Here is a 17,135-nt window from a genome sequence, read left to right as displayed (position 1 = left end):
GCCTGTGTCAGTGTTCAAGAAATAAGTCCTCATCTCCCTGCCCCAGGTTTAGGAAAGGGGAAAGGGAATGGGACTTGATATATCACCTGTTTTTTTTTTTGTTTTGTTTTCTTTGCAACTACATTCAAAGCAGTTTACATAGTATATACAGGTACTTATTTGCAATAGAGGGTTAAATGACTTGCTCAGAGTCACAAGGAGCTGCAGTAGGAATTGAACCCAGTGCCCCAGGATCAAAGTCCACTGTACTAACCCCTAAGCTAACTCAAAACCTCTGCATGGTCTGATTAAATTTTGACCCCATCCAAACCAAAAGATATAGAAATCAGGCAGAAGCCAGGAATAGATTTGAGAAGGTTCGAACCTATGCTGGCTGAAATTAAATCAAGAACAAATTGTACTTATGATTTGGATTTTAAATGTAATTACCCTCCTTTCCAAATCTGAGCTCAAGTGGAGGCAGAGTCTTACGAACTGTACCTGGTTGTAACTCCACTTGAGCTCAGATTTGGAAAAGAGGGTAATTACATTTAAAATCCAAATCATAAGTACAAAAAACATTATGCTCAGTGTTGGATATATAGGAGTCCCAGTAATCACACTGACCTCTTCTGGATAATGTAAGACAAGACATGCAATTTTATAAACTCTCCGGGCAGACAAGCACAACTTTTATTCAGCTGATCTCAGTTCTAAACTCCCTCTAGATATCAAACATATAAACAGCAAGTGACCATACTCACTTGCAAATGCGCAGTACAGACTTCCCTCTCTGTCCCGCCCTCACATCAAGACGTCATGACGTCAGAGGGCGGAACAGAGAGGGAAACGGAGTCGAATTGGCGGCAGCCACCGCCTGGAAAGGAACATCGCACAAAACAACCTCCACCCTCCCCCTCCCCGCCGCCGCTCCCTCCCCCCTCCGTGCCGGGCCCCCTGCACTGACCTGACAGCACCTCTCACCTCCGTGTGGAAGCGCTGCAGGCAGCAGCAGAGCGGAGGGAGCGGCGGCGATGAGGGTAGCTGGACATGGGGGAGGGCTGCAATACTCGCCCGTTTTTACAGGCTTAACGGCTAGTATACTGATAAATGGCAAGGACATGACTAATTATATTCTCATTCTTGTAAAAACATTCATTTTAGTTTACAATAACAGAAGAATGCAGAAATAACTAGGACTTAATAGTTTTATATAAATGTTTAGAATGGGACAGAATAAAAATTTGGGATAAAAGTATTTAAAGGCTAGAATGAACACTCGTCAGGTATCAGTTGGAATAAACACATACTCCCTATGATAAAACAAACCTGTTTGCTCTCACTAGAGGAAAGCAATTCCTGATCTTGATTTATACAACCTGAGTGTATGACATTAGTCTAGTCTCTTCCTCCTCAAGGATGACAGGAACTGCAAGTGTTTGACACAGGCACTGCTCACTTGACCATTCAGATGTTGCTGGCAGTCTGACGCTCTGTTCTGATTATCAGATGAAAGCTGAAGTGAAATTGTAGAAGTTGCTTGTGGGCAGGTTCTCTCTTACCACAGCACATGCCCTTTTTGTATCATTGTGATAACAGCAATGTCTCCGCTAACATCACAGAAGGTGGTCTGTTATGGCTTGACAAAGCACAGGAATGTCTTGACATTACTCTGGAGGCTTTTCCCTGAATTCCAAATTCCAGGCAGGCTAGGTCGATATGACCAAGGGTATTTGCACACTACTCACATTTCTTCTTGCTTGCATCAGCCATCTCCATTCTAGCAGGGTCACAAGTTGCTGTCTGCAGCAAAGGCAAGCCTGGGCAAGTTTTAATTGTAGCAAATGTCTTTCCTTTATTAGGGCATAAAGCACTATATATTCTGTAATCTGTAGCAGTTGTACCACAGGTCTGGTTATCAAGCTCTGTAATACACTAGTTAGGTTGTGGCAAGGGCTTATATCCCTACAGATAAATGTAGGCCATTTTTGTCTGAAACTGAACAAATTCCAATCATGTCTGGATGGAGTTGCTGATAAATCCAAACCAGCCAGTGTTGAATAATTTATTTACAAAACTAAATAAATTCTACTCATTTCTGACTGAAGTTGTTGGTAAATATAAACCAACCAGCATTGAGTAGAATGTTGTGTACACCTACTGTGAATCCTTTTGGAGCAGTTCAGACATGAATATTTAAATTGAACTAGTTATTTCATGTAGTGTGCCCTGGAGAGTTGGGAAATCAAAAACAGAACACTGGAAACGTTTCTTTGACTGAGAAAGGGTGGACAACTAACATTATGTAGTGCACAGCAACCCCCACGCAACTCCAACTCCAAGTGTTTAAATGTATGCAGTAAGATTCAGTTAAATCCCAAATACCCTTTTTTTTTTCATTTATACTCCACATTATTCCAAACAGTTGGATTGCACCAGAGGAGGACTGAATCCTTAGAATAACACAGGGAAGGACTTAGCAAAGCTAGAGGAATGGTCTGGAATTTGACAACTAAGATTTAATGCTTAAAAAAATGCAGGGTCTTCCATTTGGGCTGCAAAAACATAAGGAAATGGTACAGTTTAGGGGGTGAAGAACTTTTGTGCACGAAAAAGGAGCAGGACTTGGGTGTCATTGTATGTGATGATCTTAAGGTAGCTAAACAGGTAGAAAAAGCAATGGCAAAAGCTAGAAGGATGCTTGTATGGCCAGTAGGAAAAAAGGAGGTGATGATGCCCCTGTATAAGACTCTGGTAAGACCTTATTTAGAATATCGTGTACAATACTGGAGACCGCACCTTCAAAAAGATATAAACAGGATAGAGTCGGTAAATGGTCTTCATCATGAAACGTATCAGGACAGACTTAAAGGATCTCAATTATGTATCCTTTGGAAGAAAGAAAGGCAGGAGGGGAGATATGATCGAGACAAATACCTTCATGGTATAAATGCAGAAGAGGTGAGTCTCTTTCAATTTAAAAGGAAGTTCTGGAACAAGGGGGCATAGTATGAAGGTGAAAGGGCACCAACTCAGAAGTATTCTGAAAAATACTTCTCCACGGAAAGGGTGGTGAGTTTGTGGAATGGCCTCACGGTGGCAGTGGTGGAGATGAAAACAGTATCTGAATTCAAGAGAACTTGGGACAAGTACATAGGATCTCTAACGGAGTGATAGGGAGAGTAGATGGCATGGACAGTCAGACTGGATAGGCCATATGGTCTTTATCTGCCTATATTTTACTGTGTTTATATGTGCCCCAGCTTCCTACTTATTGCTATAGCACTATTAGACATGCAGGTCCTTACTGTGGTTCCCCTTATAAAACAGCATCATACTTTGCCTTACAATAAAAAAAACTGCACCGAGGAAACACAGATCAAAAGTCAGTTTCAACTGACAAGATCTTCTATTTTCTGTTCAACTCCACATTTATAGACAGAGATGTGCAAGGTAACTTACGCTGAGAAAAATACATCTAGCCGTGCTGGAGAATGAAATAGTTAGCAGGTATAAACATGTAGCTGCAAATGCATGCACACTCCAATTGCTAAATTCCCTGGCAGAGGAACCATTTTTCCAGTACTACTCCCATCACAACCATTATATAACTATAACTGAGAGCACAGAAAGCTCACATTCAAGGGAAGAGACGGATGCTCTTAGTTAAACACTACAGTCCTGGAGAGACTTTTCCTACAGTTTCCTTCTGTGCCTAAAATGAACGAGCTTAGCTTGATACGACTTTAAATCTTTCCAGGTTAAGATGTGGAAGGAGAAATAATGAGAGAACTCATCTGCTACTTCAAATCATTTTTGTAAAGAAAAGAGGAAGTGTATACTGAAAACAAAAAGACAGCCATTGTGGAAGCTCCTGTGAACAAGTTTTATTAACAGCTCTCACTGCCGTTTTTCACTCTTTAATCTGATAGCAGAGTTGGGAGAGATTTGTAAATTCAACATTCGGACACCAAGGCCACTTCTTGTAATTTCATACCAGCAGGTCCAAGGAAATCTTGTGCTTTGGTAACTGTGGAAAAGTCCATAGTCTGTTATTGAGATGGACATGGGGGAAGCCACTGCTTGCCCTGGGATTGGTAGCATGGAATGGTGCTACTAATTGGGTTTCTGCTAGGTACTTGTGACCTGGATTGGCCACTGCTGAAGGCAGGATACTGGGATAGATGGACCATTGGTCTGACCCACTATAGCTTTCTTATGGACTGGTTGGGTTTTAAGCCACTGACAGCCACTATCCATTCTGGATCTGATATTATGCTAATAAAAAGGCCAAGGGTACCATAAGTTTATAAATGTTAGGCTGTAGCTCAGAAACGTCATCTTCCTGGTTATAAGTTAAGCAAATCGCAAACAATTCACAATACATTCAGGTATAATAATGAGGCACGAATGGTATACCCAGCAGTACACATATACGTAACTGTACAGAGTTCCTTTTAAAGGTCTAAGATACAGGTCAACGTATGAGAAATCTTTTCCCATTTATGCAGTGAAAATTTGGACTTACTTACCGTTAAATGTTCATCTTGCTTCTACCTACATTAGTTCTTGGAAGTTACTGAAACACCTGTTTAAGAACTTTTTATGAAGTTGTACCACAATGATAACTCTTGGGGGTTTATTTTTATGTATCTGAAATACTTGTTATCCGCCTTGAACCTGCCATGGTGGGGATATGGGTTAGAAGCATTTTAGTATAGTATAGTACAGTATTACTTTATTTTTGCCTTTGCCACAATTTGATTGGCCCTTGTACTTTCTGCATATCTGGAGACCAGTTGTACAACAGTAGTGGATGATATAAATTAAGTGACACCGACACTGTAAGAGAACAGGAGTGGTAGGTCTTAAAAAAAAAAAAAAAAACACAACCCCCCCCCCCCCCAAAAAAAAAAAATAAAACAACCAGTGGTGTAAAGACAAATGGTTTCAGTAGTACTTGTCAAGGACATGCTCTGATTATATATTAATAGCAGTTTTGCAAATATATTAAAAGATAACCATCTCCAGTGCTTTCCCAACTTTTTCAATTATAAGGCACACCACCTTCAGCAGAGCAGGCAGTATGAACATAGAAAAGGATGCATGTGGCAAAAAGAAAGGGGGAAAGGGAATGGGGCTTGATATACCGCCTTTCTGTGGTTTTTTGCAACTACTTATTTGTACCTGGGGCAATGGAGGGTTAAATGACTTGCCTAGAGTCATAAGGAGCTGCAGTGGGAATTGAACCCAGTTCCCAGGATCAGATTCCGCTGCACTAACCACTAGGCTACTCCTGACAGCCCCAGCAGCGGCTGGAAGGACAGAGGAGGTGGTACCGGCTGCACAAAGCAGGGAAGGGGGTCCATGTCCTACATCCTGCCTGCTAATTTCCATGCTGGGTGGTGGACTTTGGTCCTGGGGAACTGAGTTTGATTCCCACTTCAGGCAGAGGCAGCTCCTTGTGACTCTGGGCAAGTCACTTAACCCTCCATTGCCCCATGTAAGCCGCATTGAGCCTGCCATGAGTGGGAAAGTGCGGGGTACAAATGTAACAAACAAAAAAAAAAATACTGGTCTGAACCTGAGGGACTGGGCAATGGTGACTCTTTCTGTGGTGCACCTGATGAAGCCTGAAGGCACATCTGTGAAATACTGATCTACTCTACCCTGTAAAGAATATTTTAAAAAAGGATCCTGGAAGTATCAAAATGTAATGCACCAGATTTATTAGGTAGCCAAGGTTAGCTGTTTGGATCTGACTGCAAGGCAAAAAAATTGCTCATTTCAGAAAGGAAAAGAAACAGTCATGAATTGAATGTATCCATGTTCTCATTTCACAGCAATGAGCTCTAGGAAGCAGCTCTAGATAAAGCAAACACTCCCACTGCACAGTGTCTTCAGCCACAAAGATGTCATTGTTTAAACAGTCGATAGCCGATACACAACTTGATGATTTAACATTTTGCCTATTTCAAGGGTTATGAAAGTAAAGATAGACATCGTACATCCATCTGTATTGCACAGTCTGTGCGGTATGAAGTAGGAGGAAAGAACCACCCCTCTTTTGAAAGTTGTACAGCTTCTGATTACGGAAATGTCTGCAAACAATATAGCTCTAGCTTTTCCAAGAGCTTCCTGTACTGCCTATGTGCATGGAAGCTAGCAGGTAGCTTTCGCCCTTTTGAAACATGCTCAGCCCATTTTTACTTCTCACAGGGAATTCTGTAAACTTTAACCTTCTCATTCACCTTCTTATGCTGCAGAAACTGCTGGTGATGTCTGAACAGCCAACATCAATAAAAATGGCACCATAGCTCTTTGATGTGGATGGTAAAAACAAATGCCATTGGATAAACTCAATTTGGACAACTGAAAATACAGACAGTAAAACAAAGCTTTTATTCTCGGTTATAATTAACCAATTGTTTGAGCTTCACCTTGTATCTTTTATCCCTGGGCTTTCCTCCACTTTTAAGCTCTTTGTAGAGTATCTAAGTGAGGGAAGTACAAGATGCCAGGCCAAGCACACTTTCAGCATGTAGGTACTGAACACTCATAAGGCTGGTACAAAGGAGATTCACAAATAGGGCACAATAGGGAGTAACAGAAAAGAGGAACTGTTCCGATTTGGTAACATTTAAAACAAATGAATGCAAGGAAAAATTATGTCTTAACTGATAATTTTCTTTCCAGTGATTTGCCCCAAAAGGTACTGTGCAGCCATAGAATCTTCAGTATTTCAATTAGCCAAGCAATGGTGCTCATACTGTGAGGTAAGACCAGATATCTGTGGCAGAACCAATGCCAAACTCAGTCAATATCAATTCCAATCATGCAGGCATAACCTCTACGGACATGCAGTGAGACCACAGTGTCAGGAGATGCAAGCCAAGGAACACATGAGAGAAACTTGAAAACAGAAACAATGATATCTGCAAAAGGAAAAGAAGGGCAACAATTGCCGATCACACATAAGAATAAACAGGGAGGGTTTCTGGACTCGTCTGGTATAAGACTAAAGGAAAGAAAATTATCAGGCAAGACATAATTTTTTCCTTGCTTTTCACCCATACCAGACCAGCTCAGACCAATGGGATGTTGCAAGGCAGTGCCCAACAAGGGAGGGACTCAAAACTTAAGACAAAATTATACTATACCTCTCCCCAAGAGCTTGTAGTCGACAGACTGCAAAAGCCTATTGAAGAGAAATGACAGAGCTAAACTATCCATCCAGAGAAGGGATCTGAATGCACCAAGTTAAAACAAAAGGAGAGGAATTCAAGTCATGAAGGGAACTGAGTGACCCGAATGGAGAAGCACCCAGGCACTCAGCGCCTGCCTCAGGGGTCACAAACAACTTTCTCTGAGAAGAAGCTGATTGGCTTGAATAATTCTTTTATGTATGCACGTGGTTATAAAAACAAGTTAATTCACTGACAAGTGTAGGCTGAGGGCTTCACGTCAAACACCTCTTGCCAAAGCACTGCTTGCTGAAATGCAAGCTGAACCCAGGCCTCTGAAGAGATCAGCCTACACTTGTCAGTGGATTAACTTGCTTTGGCGCCGAAACACGGACCGTGTCGGGTCCTTGATATGAATATTCTGAATAAACTGTTTTTTGATATTATCTCCCTATTGGTTTGCGCATTTGTCAGCCTCTACTTTTGTTGTTTTGCTCTGACTCTCCGTGGAGGCTCCTCCTGTCTTCTAGGAAAACTGTCCAACCGTATTGTCATGGATCAAACAAAACATTAACATAGGGATAAGTGATGGATAACCTTTCACACTCAGCAATATAGATGACCCCTTCAGCTGAGAAAGAGTGAAGCAACCTGTACGTCCATAAGACAGGATAAACCAGAAACAAGGCTAGAACAGAGAACCCTTAAGCAGTGGTAAAATACATAGCTCAACAAGACAGCTGAGCCTACTACCCAGGAAATAAGATGCGTGTTCCAGTCTGAGATATATCCAACAGTTAGTTTATAAACTATCAAACAGCATACGCTTTGAAAGGCAGCGCATCACAACAGTCAAATCTTTAAACAGCAAACTGAACATTGCTACTGCAGTGTCAACTATACTAGTCTGATCAATGATACACAAAAGAGTATGTGCTCTGATGAATCCTCTAAGCGCTTCGGTCCTGTTAAAAAGAGTTACAGCCTTTCTGACTAACACAGAACCACAAACTTCCATCCAGCTCTAGAAGGTGAACATAGAATCACAGCACTGCTTCATGCAGTTGAGAAGTGCAGCTGTACCAAGGAGCAAAATAATGCAGATGAGAACAGGTTGCCAGGACTCTTATGCCTTACAGTTGAATAAAATAACTGGGCAATACAGCTGCCAAGGTACTCATGAGTCAACTGGAACTTTGGTAAGCCAGCAGCCAGTGTAGTTGCCATCTTCTGTTAAGGACCACTGTGCAATACAACTGCCAGGGAGCTCGAGAGTTGATGAACTGTGGTATACCAGCAGCAGACATCTGCTGAGAAGATCTGGACATTTCAACTATAGGTGCGGTGTTCCTATTCAACACCATTACCGCCAAGCTACTTTGGAAAGAATTATAGTTGTATGACTCAAGTTTGAAAAAAAAGAGACGAGACATGGCTGAGGAAAAACACTGTTTTACTAGCATAGATGAGGTGACAATAGATATGCAAACTGCAAAGCCTGCTTCCAGAAAAACAAAAATGCTAATTGCCTTCAGTCCTGAGAAGTGCTTTAAAAGCAACCTGAACAGAACCCAGAGATAAAGGGCTGCTTCGGCTGAAATTTGAGCAGAGGCAGTGACCAGCACAAAAGGAGTAAATGAGCTAAAAAGAGGCTAATGAAAAATGTAAACAAAATGTTTTGAAACCACAGCAGATAAAGGAATCAAAATAATGTCTCTTCAGCACTAAGGAATGAATATTAAGTCCTCGGACGAAGGAGCTTATGAAAACAAAAGCATTATGGAGAGACTCACAGAACAGGAAATTCCCACCCTCAGTGTGACAATTCAAAACAAAACCCAAGATAGAATGGCTGAGAAATACAAAAATTAAAGGTAAAATACTTACCCAGTTAAGAATACATAAATATTGTCTTACCAGAGTATAGAACACTTTCAGCCTGTAGTCTTGTCATTATTACTCCTTAGCATAAAAGAGGGAGGGTGGAAGGACCCTGCACCACCAAGTGTCACCCAAGTTCCAGCCAAATCTTTGAAAAAGAAGCTAAAACAATCTGACAATCCCTACTCAACCGACATCCAGATAGTACTAGGTCAGGAGCTGGCTCAACTGACATCCAGGTAACACTGGGTAAGGAGCTGGCTGAGAAGCACCAAGTAAGAGCTGCATAGTCCATCAACCATCCACTTGGAAACAGAAAGAACACTGAAGGTCCTATGGCTGCACAATACCTTTTGGGGCAAATCACTTGGAACTACTTTTATCCACTGGTCAATGGACATAACCCATTGGTCTGGACTAAAAGAAAATAGGAGTTCCCATCACTTCAACTGGCTAGAGGTATCATGGATAGTTTTCAGCAGGACCAGTCTCTTCATCTCTTATCCTTCCTTCTTCCCACTGCAGGCAGCTCACTGCTCTTGAGTATAGAAATAGAGCCAAACCTTCTTTGGTTTGCAGAAATTAAATAGTGTTTGGAAAATGCCCATGTTTTTATAATCACCCAAAAATGACTTACTGCAACAATCCTGGAAGGATGTTTGTAATGCAGTCTTGGCTACCCAGAACATCAGAGGGTCCCAGCAAACCACTCTAATAAAGAAGGTCCAAAGAGCATCACCTGAGAATCAAATCCAGTCTCTTTAGATGGAGTTCAGCAGCAGGTGAAAGGGCAGCACACACTTCCATCATGTTTATTTTCATTCTGTAGCAAAACTGATACAGTTTAATAAAAGCATGTGGAAGTTATGATGCTATTTTTTAAAAAAAATCTGCATGACGAGGTTATGGTCTGGAGCCATGTGGATTTGGTCATTCTTGTATCTATGTCGTTCTGTCCTTCCTTTGGAGTCGTTCAGCATGTTCCAGTTTCTTCATACTGGGAGCTGGACTGTAACCCACCTTAATTAACATTTTGCTAAATAGCAAAACAGGGAACACTGTATTTTCCTCCTCACTGTGTAGGACATTGAACCTCTCGATACGCCAGTTCCAAATGGTATAGTTAAGTTCATGTCCTGCCTCCTCACTTCCCCCATTTTTCTTTCTTATCTTTATTCTTCTTGAATTTCTTCTGTGGTTTGAGCCCTTTTTCTTGCTTGTCCAACTTTCTCTTCATATTACTGAAAGGAAATGTAAAATGGTTTTTAAGTCTGTAGAATGCAAATATTTCTTTAAATATCAGATGGAAGGAATAGCCTGCTGATTGATATACTTCTGCTACTGCTGCTTCTTGTGGTCATGGGAGAGTCACCTCACCCTCCATTGCCTGAGGTACAACTTAAAATCTAAGTTCACTTGGAGAGGGAAATAACTTGCGTATTTTATTTGTAACTCGCTTTCAGCTCAAATTTGGAAGAGGCAATAAACAAAACCTTAAATCCAAATTTGCAAAAACAAAAGTTCATCTCAAATCCAAATCCTACGAGAACAATCCAGGACAAAACTTACAATCAAGCTAATCAGCTTTGTAGAGGATCTTGTTAACTGGAAAAAATATATAATTATTGCAGTCCCAGTTCATTCTGGGTGAAGCGGAGGCATATTTTCAACGCACTTAGACTTACAAAGTTCCATAATAGCCTATGGAACTTTGTAAATCTAAGTGCTTTGAAAATACACCTCATAGTAACCTATGGAACTTTATAGGTCTGTGTGCTTTGAAAATGAGCCTAACAGTAACCTACTGAACTTAAGTGCTTTGAAAATGAGCCCCTTTGTCCCATAAAGATAGGAATGTATTTGGATTTATCTCCCGCCTTTCTCTATAATTCAAGGAGATTTACATTCAAAGTGCAGTATGTAACTTCCTGTCCACATAAGGCTTACAGTCTAAGTTTGCACCTGAGGCAATGGAGAGTTGAGAGTAGAGTATCGTATGATTTTAGCATGCATGTAGTGCATGTGTCACATATATTCCTGCCACAGTGCAGCCTATGCGACAGTCAACGGATCTTCCAAATAAACATATAGTGCACTGTTTGTTTCTGTACCTTTTTAAGCTGACAATGGAGGCATTCTGACCAGCTTTCTTCAGCACATCACTCCACTCCTCCTCATCCCCTCGAATTACATATCTAGGGTAATGGTGGGAAAAAGCAGACGGAATTAAAAGAAAAAAGCAGAAGGCAATCAGCATAACATGCAAAAGCTATACAGAAAGGTTTAAAAACTCAAGGCCTTGGCTTAGTACAGGAAGATCTCAGGAAATAGTAATGTGCCCGGGAAACCCTTCTGTAAATACCACTGCTAGAGTACCACCACAGATAAGCTTTGTGTTCTGATAGCTCAACTTCACACGGAGTCAGAATTTATCCAAAAAGATTAAGCACCAACACCTTGTCAGTAAAGTACAAATGACCTGGTGGGAATAGCAAAGAGGCGCAGTGTCTCACAGCGACACAAGAAAAACAGAAAGCAGACACTGGAGGTCCAAACAGTTCCTTTACAGACCCGATGTGGCCACATTTCACCAATTAAGGCTGCATCAGCTAGCCAGGGACAAAAAAGGCTTAGCCCCGATAGCACAACTGATCATCCAAGATGACTTCAGCAGTGGATCCTTCACAAAAGTGGAGCAGCAGCTTCAAAACTCTATAGGATCCACTGCTGAAGTCATCTTGGATGATCAGTTGTGCTATCGGGCTAAGCCTTTTTTTGTCCCTGGCTAGCTGTTTTATATTAATACACTTGATGCAGCCTTAAATTGGCGAAACGTGGCCACGTCAGGTCTATAAGAATAAAAGTACAAATTAACTGACATTTCGTTAAATCTATGAAACTATATAATATATGTAATTCCCTCTTTAATAGCTACTTGATAGATATCATTAAACTCCTTAGATTTCTTCATAATGCCTGACCAACAGCCCATGTTAACCCCCTTCTTTTTTCAATCTCATTGGTTACAACTCAATAGTCAGATTAGATTCTGATAAAGGTTTCCAGCTATACTATTTGATGCTCTAATTTCCCAGGCTTCTTCGCACCTCTTGCGTACATCATAGTAACATAGTAGATGACGGCAGATAAAGACTTGTACAGTCCATCCAGTCTGTCCATCAAGATAAACTCATAACATAAGGTATGATGCAATACTACATATACATACTTGATCTCAATTTGTCCTTGCATTTTCAGGGCACAGACTGTAGAAGTTTTCCCAGTACTGGCCTTGTTCCCTGACTATGGAAGCTGTCATCAAAAGTCCCACTCCAGATCATCCAGATCTGTTCAGCCATGATCAGGGCACAGGCTACAGAGCATAAGAATAGCCTACTGGGTCAGACCAATGGTCCATCCAGCCCAGTATCCTGTTTCCAACAGTGGCCAATCCACATCACAAGTACCTGGCAGAAACCCAAACAGTAGTAGAATTCTATGCTACCAATACCAGGGTAAGCAGTGGTTTCCCCCATGTCTATCTGAATGATACGTTATGGACTTTTTCTCCAGTAACTTGTCCAAACTTTTTAAAAATCCAGATATGCTAACTGCTGTTACTATATCCTCCAGCAAAGAGTTCGAGCTTAACTATTTGTTGAGAGAAAAAATATTTCCTCCTATTTGATTTACAAGTATTTCCATGTAACTTCATTGAGTGTCCCCTGCTCTTTGCACTTTTTGAAAGAGTAAAAAAAAAAAAGATTCGCTTCTACTCATTCTACACCACTCAGGATTTTGTGGGCCTCAATCATATCTCCGCTAAGCCATTTCATTTCCAAGCTGAAGTGCCCTAACCTCTTTAGCCTTTCCTCATATGAGAAAAGTTCCATCCCCTTTATTACTATATAATATAATAGTTCTGCAAGTTCATTTTTCAATTCTATCAGTACTCTGGGATGAATACCATCTGGTCCAGGAGATTTGCTACTCTACAATTTGTCAAATTGCACTATTACATCCTCCAGTTTTATAGAGATTTCATATGGTTTAATATAAGAAATTTTAAGGGGCTTTGACGTTAGCTTCAGAACTTTTAGTACAACAGTAGTGCTGGGCAGACTTCTACAGTCTGTGCCCTGAGAATGACCAGGACAAATCAAATGCGGGTATACATATAAAGTATTGCATACCATGTAAAATGAGTTTTTATTGTTGGGCAGACTGGATGAACCATTCAGGTCTTTATCTGCTGTCATTTACTATGTTACTATGCCATACTGGGTTAGGCTAACTGGAGATTGGGTGGCAACACCGATAATTGGGAAGCAAAACCAGTGCTGGTAAAAGACCAAATAAAATTTGATAAACAAGTACACATAATTTAAAGGTAACTCTTGCATTTATTGAAAGCCAATGCAGTTTGATTAAAAGAGCAGCTGACTTGGTGAATCGAGGAGCTTTACCTACGATTTGAGCTGTGGTATTCTGAGTGGTTTTAATTTTTTTTATAAGAAACTTTTAGGCCTCAGTAAACAGCACTACAGTAATCAAATTTGGATAGCACTAAAGCTAAAGAGCAAAAATGCATGCTACAGTAGAAAACAACAGCCTGTCTCTTCAATCTCCACAGAAAATTAAAGTCACTAGAAATCACCACAGAAACCTGAGGGTCAAATGATAGGTCTTGGTCGATAGTTATTCCCAAGATTTTCACGGTGGTAGAAAAAGGGTAGGACACATTATCAATAGTGAAGTTTTTATTAGTCATTACTATTATTTTGATCGCTTTTCTTTGAACATTTTCTAGTTCTGCTCTATCTTTTTTGAGATACGGCAACCAGAACTGAATGCAATAATACTCAAGCATTATAGTATTCTCAGTCTTATTTGCCATCCCTTTCCTAATAATTCCTAACATCCTATTTGCTTGTTTGGCCGCCGCCACACACTGGGCAGAAGATTTCAGCGTACTATCTACACCACCACCTAGATCTTTTCCTTGGGTGCTGACCCCCCCAAGGAGGACCCTAGCATCAGGTAACTATGATTCGTATTATTCTTCCCAGTGTGCATCACTTTGCATTTATCTATATTAAATTTCATCAGCCACTTAGATGCCCCAGTCTTCCAATTTCCTAAGGTCTTCCTGAAATTTTTCACAGGCCACATGTCTTTTAATAACCTTGAATAATTTTGTGTCATCTGTGAAGGCTGCCCGGCACCACTAACTTTGTTTGGTTCCATTCTCTTTGCACACAGGATTCCTTTGTCTTTATCCCATGCATTTTTTAATTCTTTTATCGCTTTCATCTCTGCCACCTCATGAATCCTTTGATAACCCTATGGTAATTCCACTTCTTTTGCCATGTGCCAGAAGTAATGGCACATGAAGAAAGCCTCATACGGTTTAGAAAGAGTAAAGCAGAAGGCAGCACAAAGACATTCTTACTGAGAAAGGTCCATTCCTTTCAGCCTTTTCATTTCTTCGTTGTGCTTCTCTTGGAACTCCTTGGCAGCTTCTTCCTGGAAGAGACAAAAACACTATTAATATTTGATAACTGGTGAACAGCTATATACGTCCTGATCTCCCCATACTTTCTAGGAATTAAAATGTTTAGTTAGTTTTGTAATTGAGTCATTTTTCCGTTACTTGTTACTGTTTGCTATTTGCACATTTTTTTTGTCCACTGTTCTAAGTTCTGAGAATAAACACATTTGTTCGTACATTCTGCCTGTCTGGACTGAAAAAGAATCCTGATGGTGTGTTGGGTCTGCGAGAGCTTTTTGGGAACTGTGGGACCACTGGGAGTGTGGCTCCAGTAACCTAGAAATCACTGGAGATAATTTGAGAGTGGGAGACTCACCCAAAGGCAGTTGGGATCCAGTTGGTGGAAGGAGGGTGCTAGTGTAGAGCACAAGCAGCAGATGCAGGCGGACCTGAGTTGTGCTAGGGATAGACCCTCTAAGTGGTCGTGGGGTAATGTCAGGCAGGTGGCTAGGTGTTTCGTGACAACACCTAATAGAAATGTTCACTGTGAAGAGTGGTGCTGTATTAACATGCTCAGAAAAATGAAACAAAATAGCGCAAAGCAGCACAATGAAAAGACAATCATATGTGACACAGATTACAAAGAAGAAATAAGAAATATCCCTTGAGCATCAACAGACCAGACTTTGTTCCCTGGGACTCAGACAATGTGCAGAGATCGGGGGAGATACAGGACCACTATAATGTATATAAAAATAACAGGCCTTACCAAGTCTTCATTCAAAGATTTTAAGGTTGGTTCCATTATAACCTCCTTGGCTGTCACCATCTGCTCCTCTACAGCCTTTTCCTGAACTGTGTTAAATAACTGGGGAAAAAAAGAAAACAAACAAACCACAAATCAGAATGCGGAATAACTACTGAAGGTATTTCCCCTCAAATGCTTAGACAAGAAAAATAAAGAACCTAAGGAATCAAAGCCACAACAGTTAATGCAGCAGAGAGCTGGGAATGTCAAATCAAAGACTGGGCAACATAGGAAAAGAATAAACACAGCAGAAAAAGCAAGCCATCAAATACAGCAGTCAAGGCTGGCCTTGATCTTCTTAACCCTGAGCAAAAGCACCAGGGGCACCAGACAGCCGCCTCCTCCTCCCTCCCCCCAGGCTCCATACCTGGACAACCTTGCGGATGACCCTGTTGAAAAGCCCCATCAGCTGACTAGTCGGCAGCTCAATCTCCTTCTCCAGCTGCTCAAGGGATTTATGTTGCAGCCCAATTCCTAAAAGGAGGGCCTAGAGAAATAAGAAAGATCCTCTTAAGTAAAATAGTGGTGACAGAAGAAACAGCTCTTTATTTTGACAAATATTTTGAAGTGTCTGTTCACTGGTACGTGATGCACTGTGACAAACAAATTCCTGTGAAATTTAAATCTGCCTAAACAAAATGCTCTCTGCCTACTACCAGAGACTCTCCTGTGACGGCACAAGATGTGACTTCACAGTTGGGCTGAAAATAATTATAATTTCTACCTATTCTTAAGGGAAGGGATTGCAACAATTTGCAGTTTTATAGCACATTTCATAAAACAGGGTTTTTGCAAATTAATACTTCAGAACCACAGACAGTCACTGCTAGAGGATAATGTCTTCACAGCATATTCCTGGGATCTGGAATGCACATACACTTCCAAAGTTGCAATGAGAAATTGAAAATGGATTTAAATTAGAGCTCTGGAATGAAATGATCTGACTAAGGTCACAGATTAAAGGAGTATGTCAGTCAATGAAAATAGGAACCAGATGATTCTTTGTTGTACTCAGTGGTTGAAAACAAGGGAAAACCTAACACAGCAATGTTTCGGCACAACAAGCACCTTCTTCAGGGGTAAATACTTCTAAAAACAAAATATGAGAAAATAAATAAATAAAAACTAAATAAATAAATGAATACATTTATTAAAATAGACATTAACATATAAAAAAACACATATAAAATCAACTTGTAAAAGATACCAAAAATAAAAAAAAGGAACATAATGTCTGCACCATTCATTTTGCAAATTAGCAGTGAAACAAAGTGTATGTGTGTGTGTGTGGGGGGGGGGGGGGGGGGGGAAGGGGGAGTAAGAATTATACCAAAGTATAGGATTATACTTTAACTAAAAATTATGTTATGAGTAGAGGAGTGGCCTAGTGGTTAGGGTGGTGGACTTTGGTCCTGGGGAACTGAGCTCGATTCCCACTTCAGGCACAGGCAGCTCCTTGTGACTCTGGGCAAGTCACTTAACTCTCCATTGCCCCATGTATGCCGCATTGAGCCTGCCATGAGTAGGAAAGCACGGGGTACAAATGTAACAAAAAAAATGTTAAAGAAAGAGAGAAACAGATTAATGATCTTGAGTATTATTTACCACTGAACAAGGATCCTACTGAAGAGTCACAAATTGAGATTAAAAAGTTAATAGAATATGCCTTTCAAGCTGCATTCATAACTACCAAAGAGAAGTCATTTTTAACTGTAGTCATTTTTCCCGTCACTCCAACAATATACATAAATGTCTTGTTAAACCTCCAGGAGCTGCTCTTCGTAGATTTTTT

The 17,135-nt window shown here is 40.7% G+C and overlaps 1 protein-coding gene across 2 annotated transcripts in view; it reads right to left on the bottom strand.

The window, feature by feature from the left end:
* Positions 1-7,616: 7,616 nt before the first annotated feature.
* Positions 7,617-17,135, bottom strand: part of NAT10 (N-acetyltransferase 10) — a 62,564-nt gene continuing 53,045 nt past the window's right edge. For both annotated transcript variants that reach the window (XM_030200767.1, XM_030200766.1), the window contains exons 25-29: positions 15,711-15,830; positions 15,305-15,403; positions 14,497-14,570; positions 11,156-11,239; positions 7,617-10,285 (exon numbers count right to left, since the gene is read on the bottom strand). In XM_030200767.1, coding sequence (XP_030056627.1) covers positions 10,189-10,285; positions 11,156-11,239; positions 14,497-14,570; positions 15,305-15,403; positions 15,711-15,830 — 474 coding nt within the window. In that variant the 3' untranslated portion in view covers positions 7,617-10,188. The remainder of the gene's footprint in view (positions 10,286-11,155; positions 11,240-14,496; positions 14,571-15,304; positions 15,404-15,710; positions 15,831-17,135) is intronic.

This window comes from Microcaecilia unicolor, chromosome 4 (assembly GCF_901765095.1).
Source record: "Microcaecilia unicolor chromosome 4, aMicUni1.1, whole genome shotgun sequence".
In the NCBI taxonomy this organism is placed as follows: Eukaryota; Metazoa; Chordata; class Amphibia; order Gymnophiona; family Siphonopidae; genus Microcaecilia; species Microcaecilia unicolor.
Note: the sequence above shows the minus strand (reverse complement) of the source record. Positions and strands in the feature narration are given on the sequence as shown.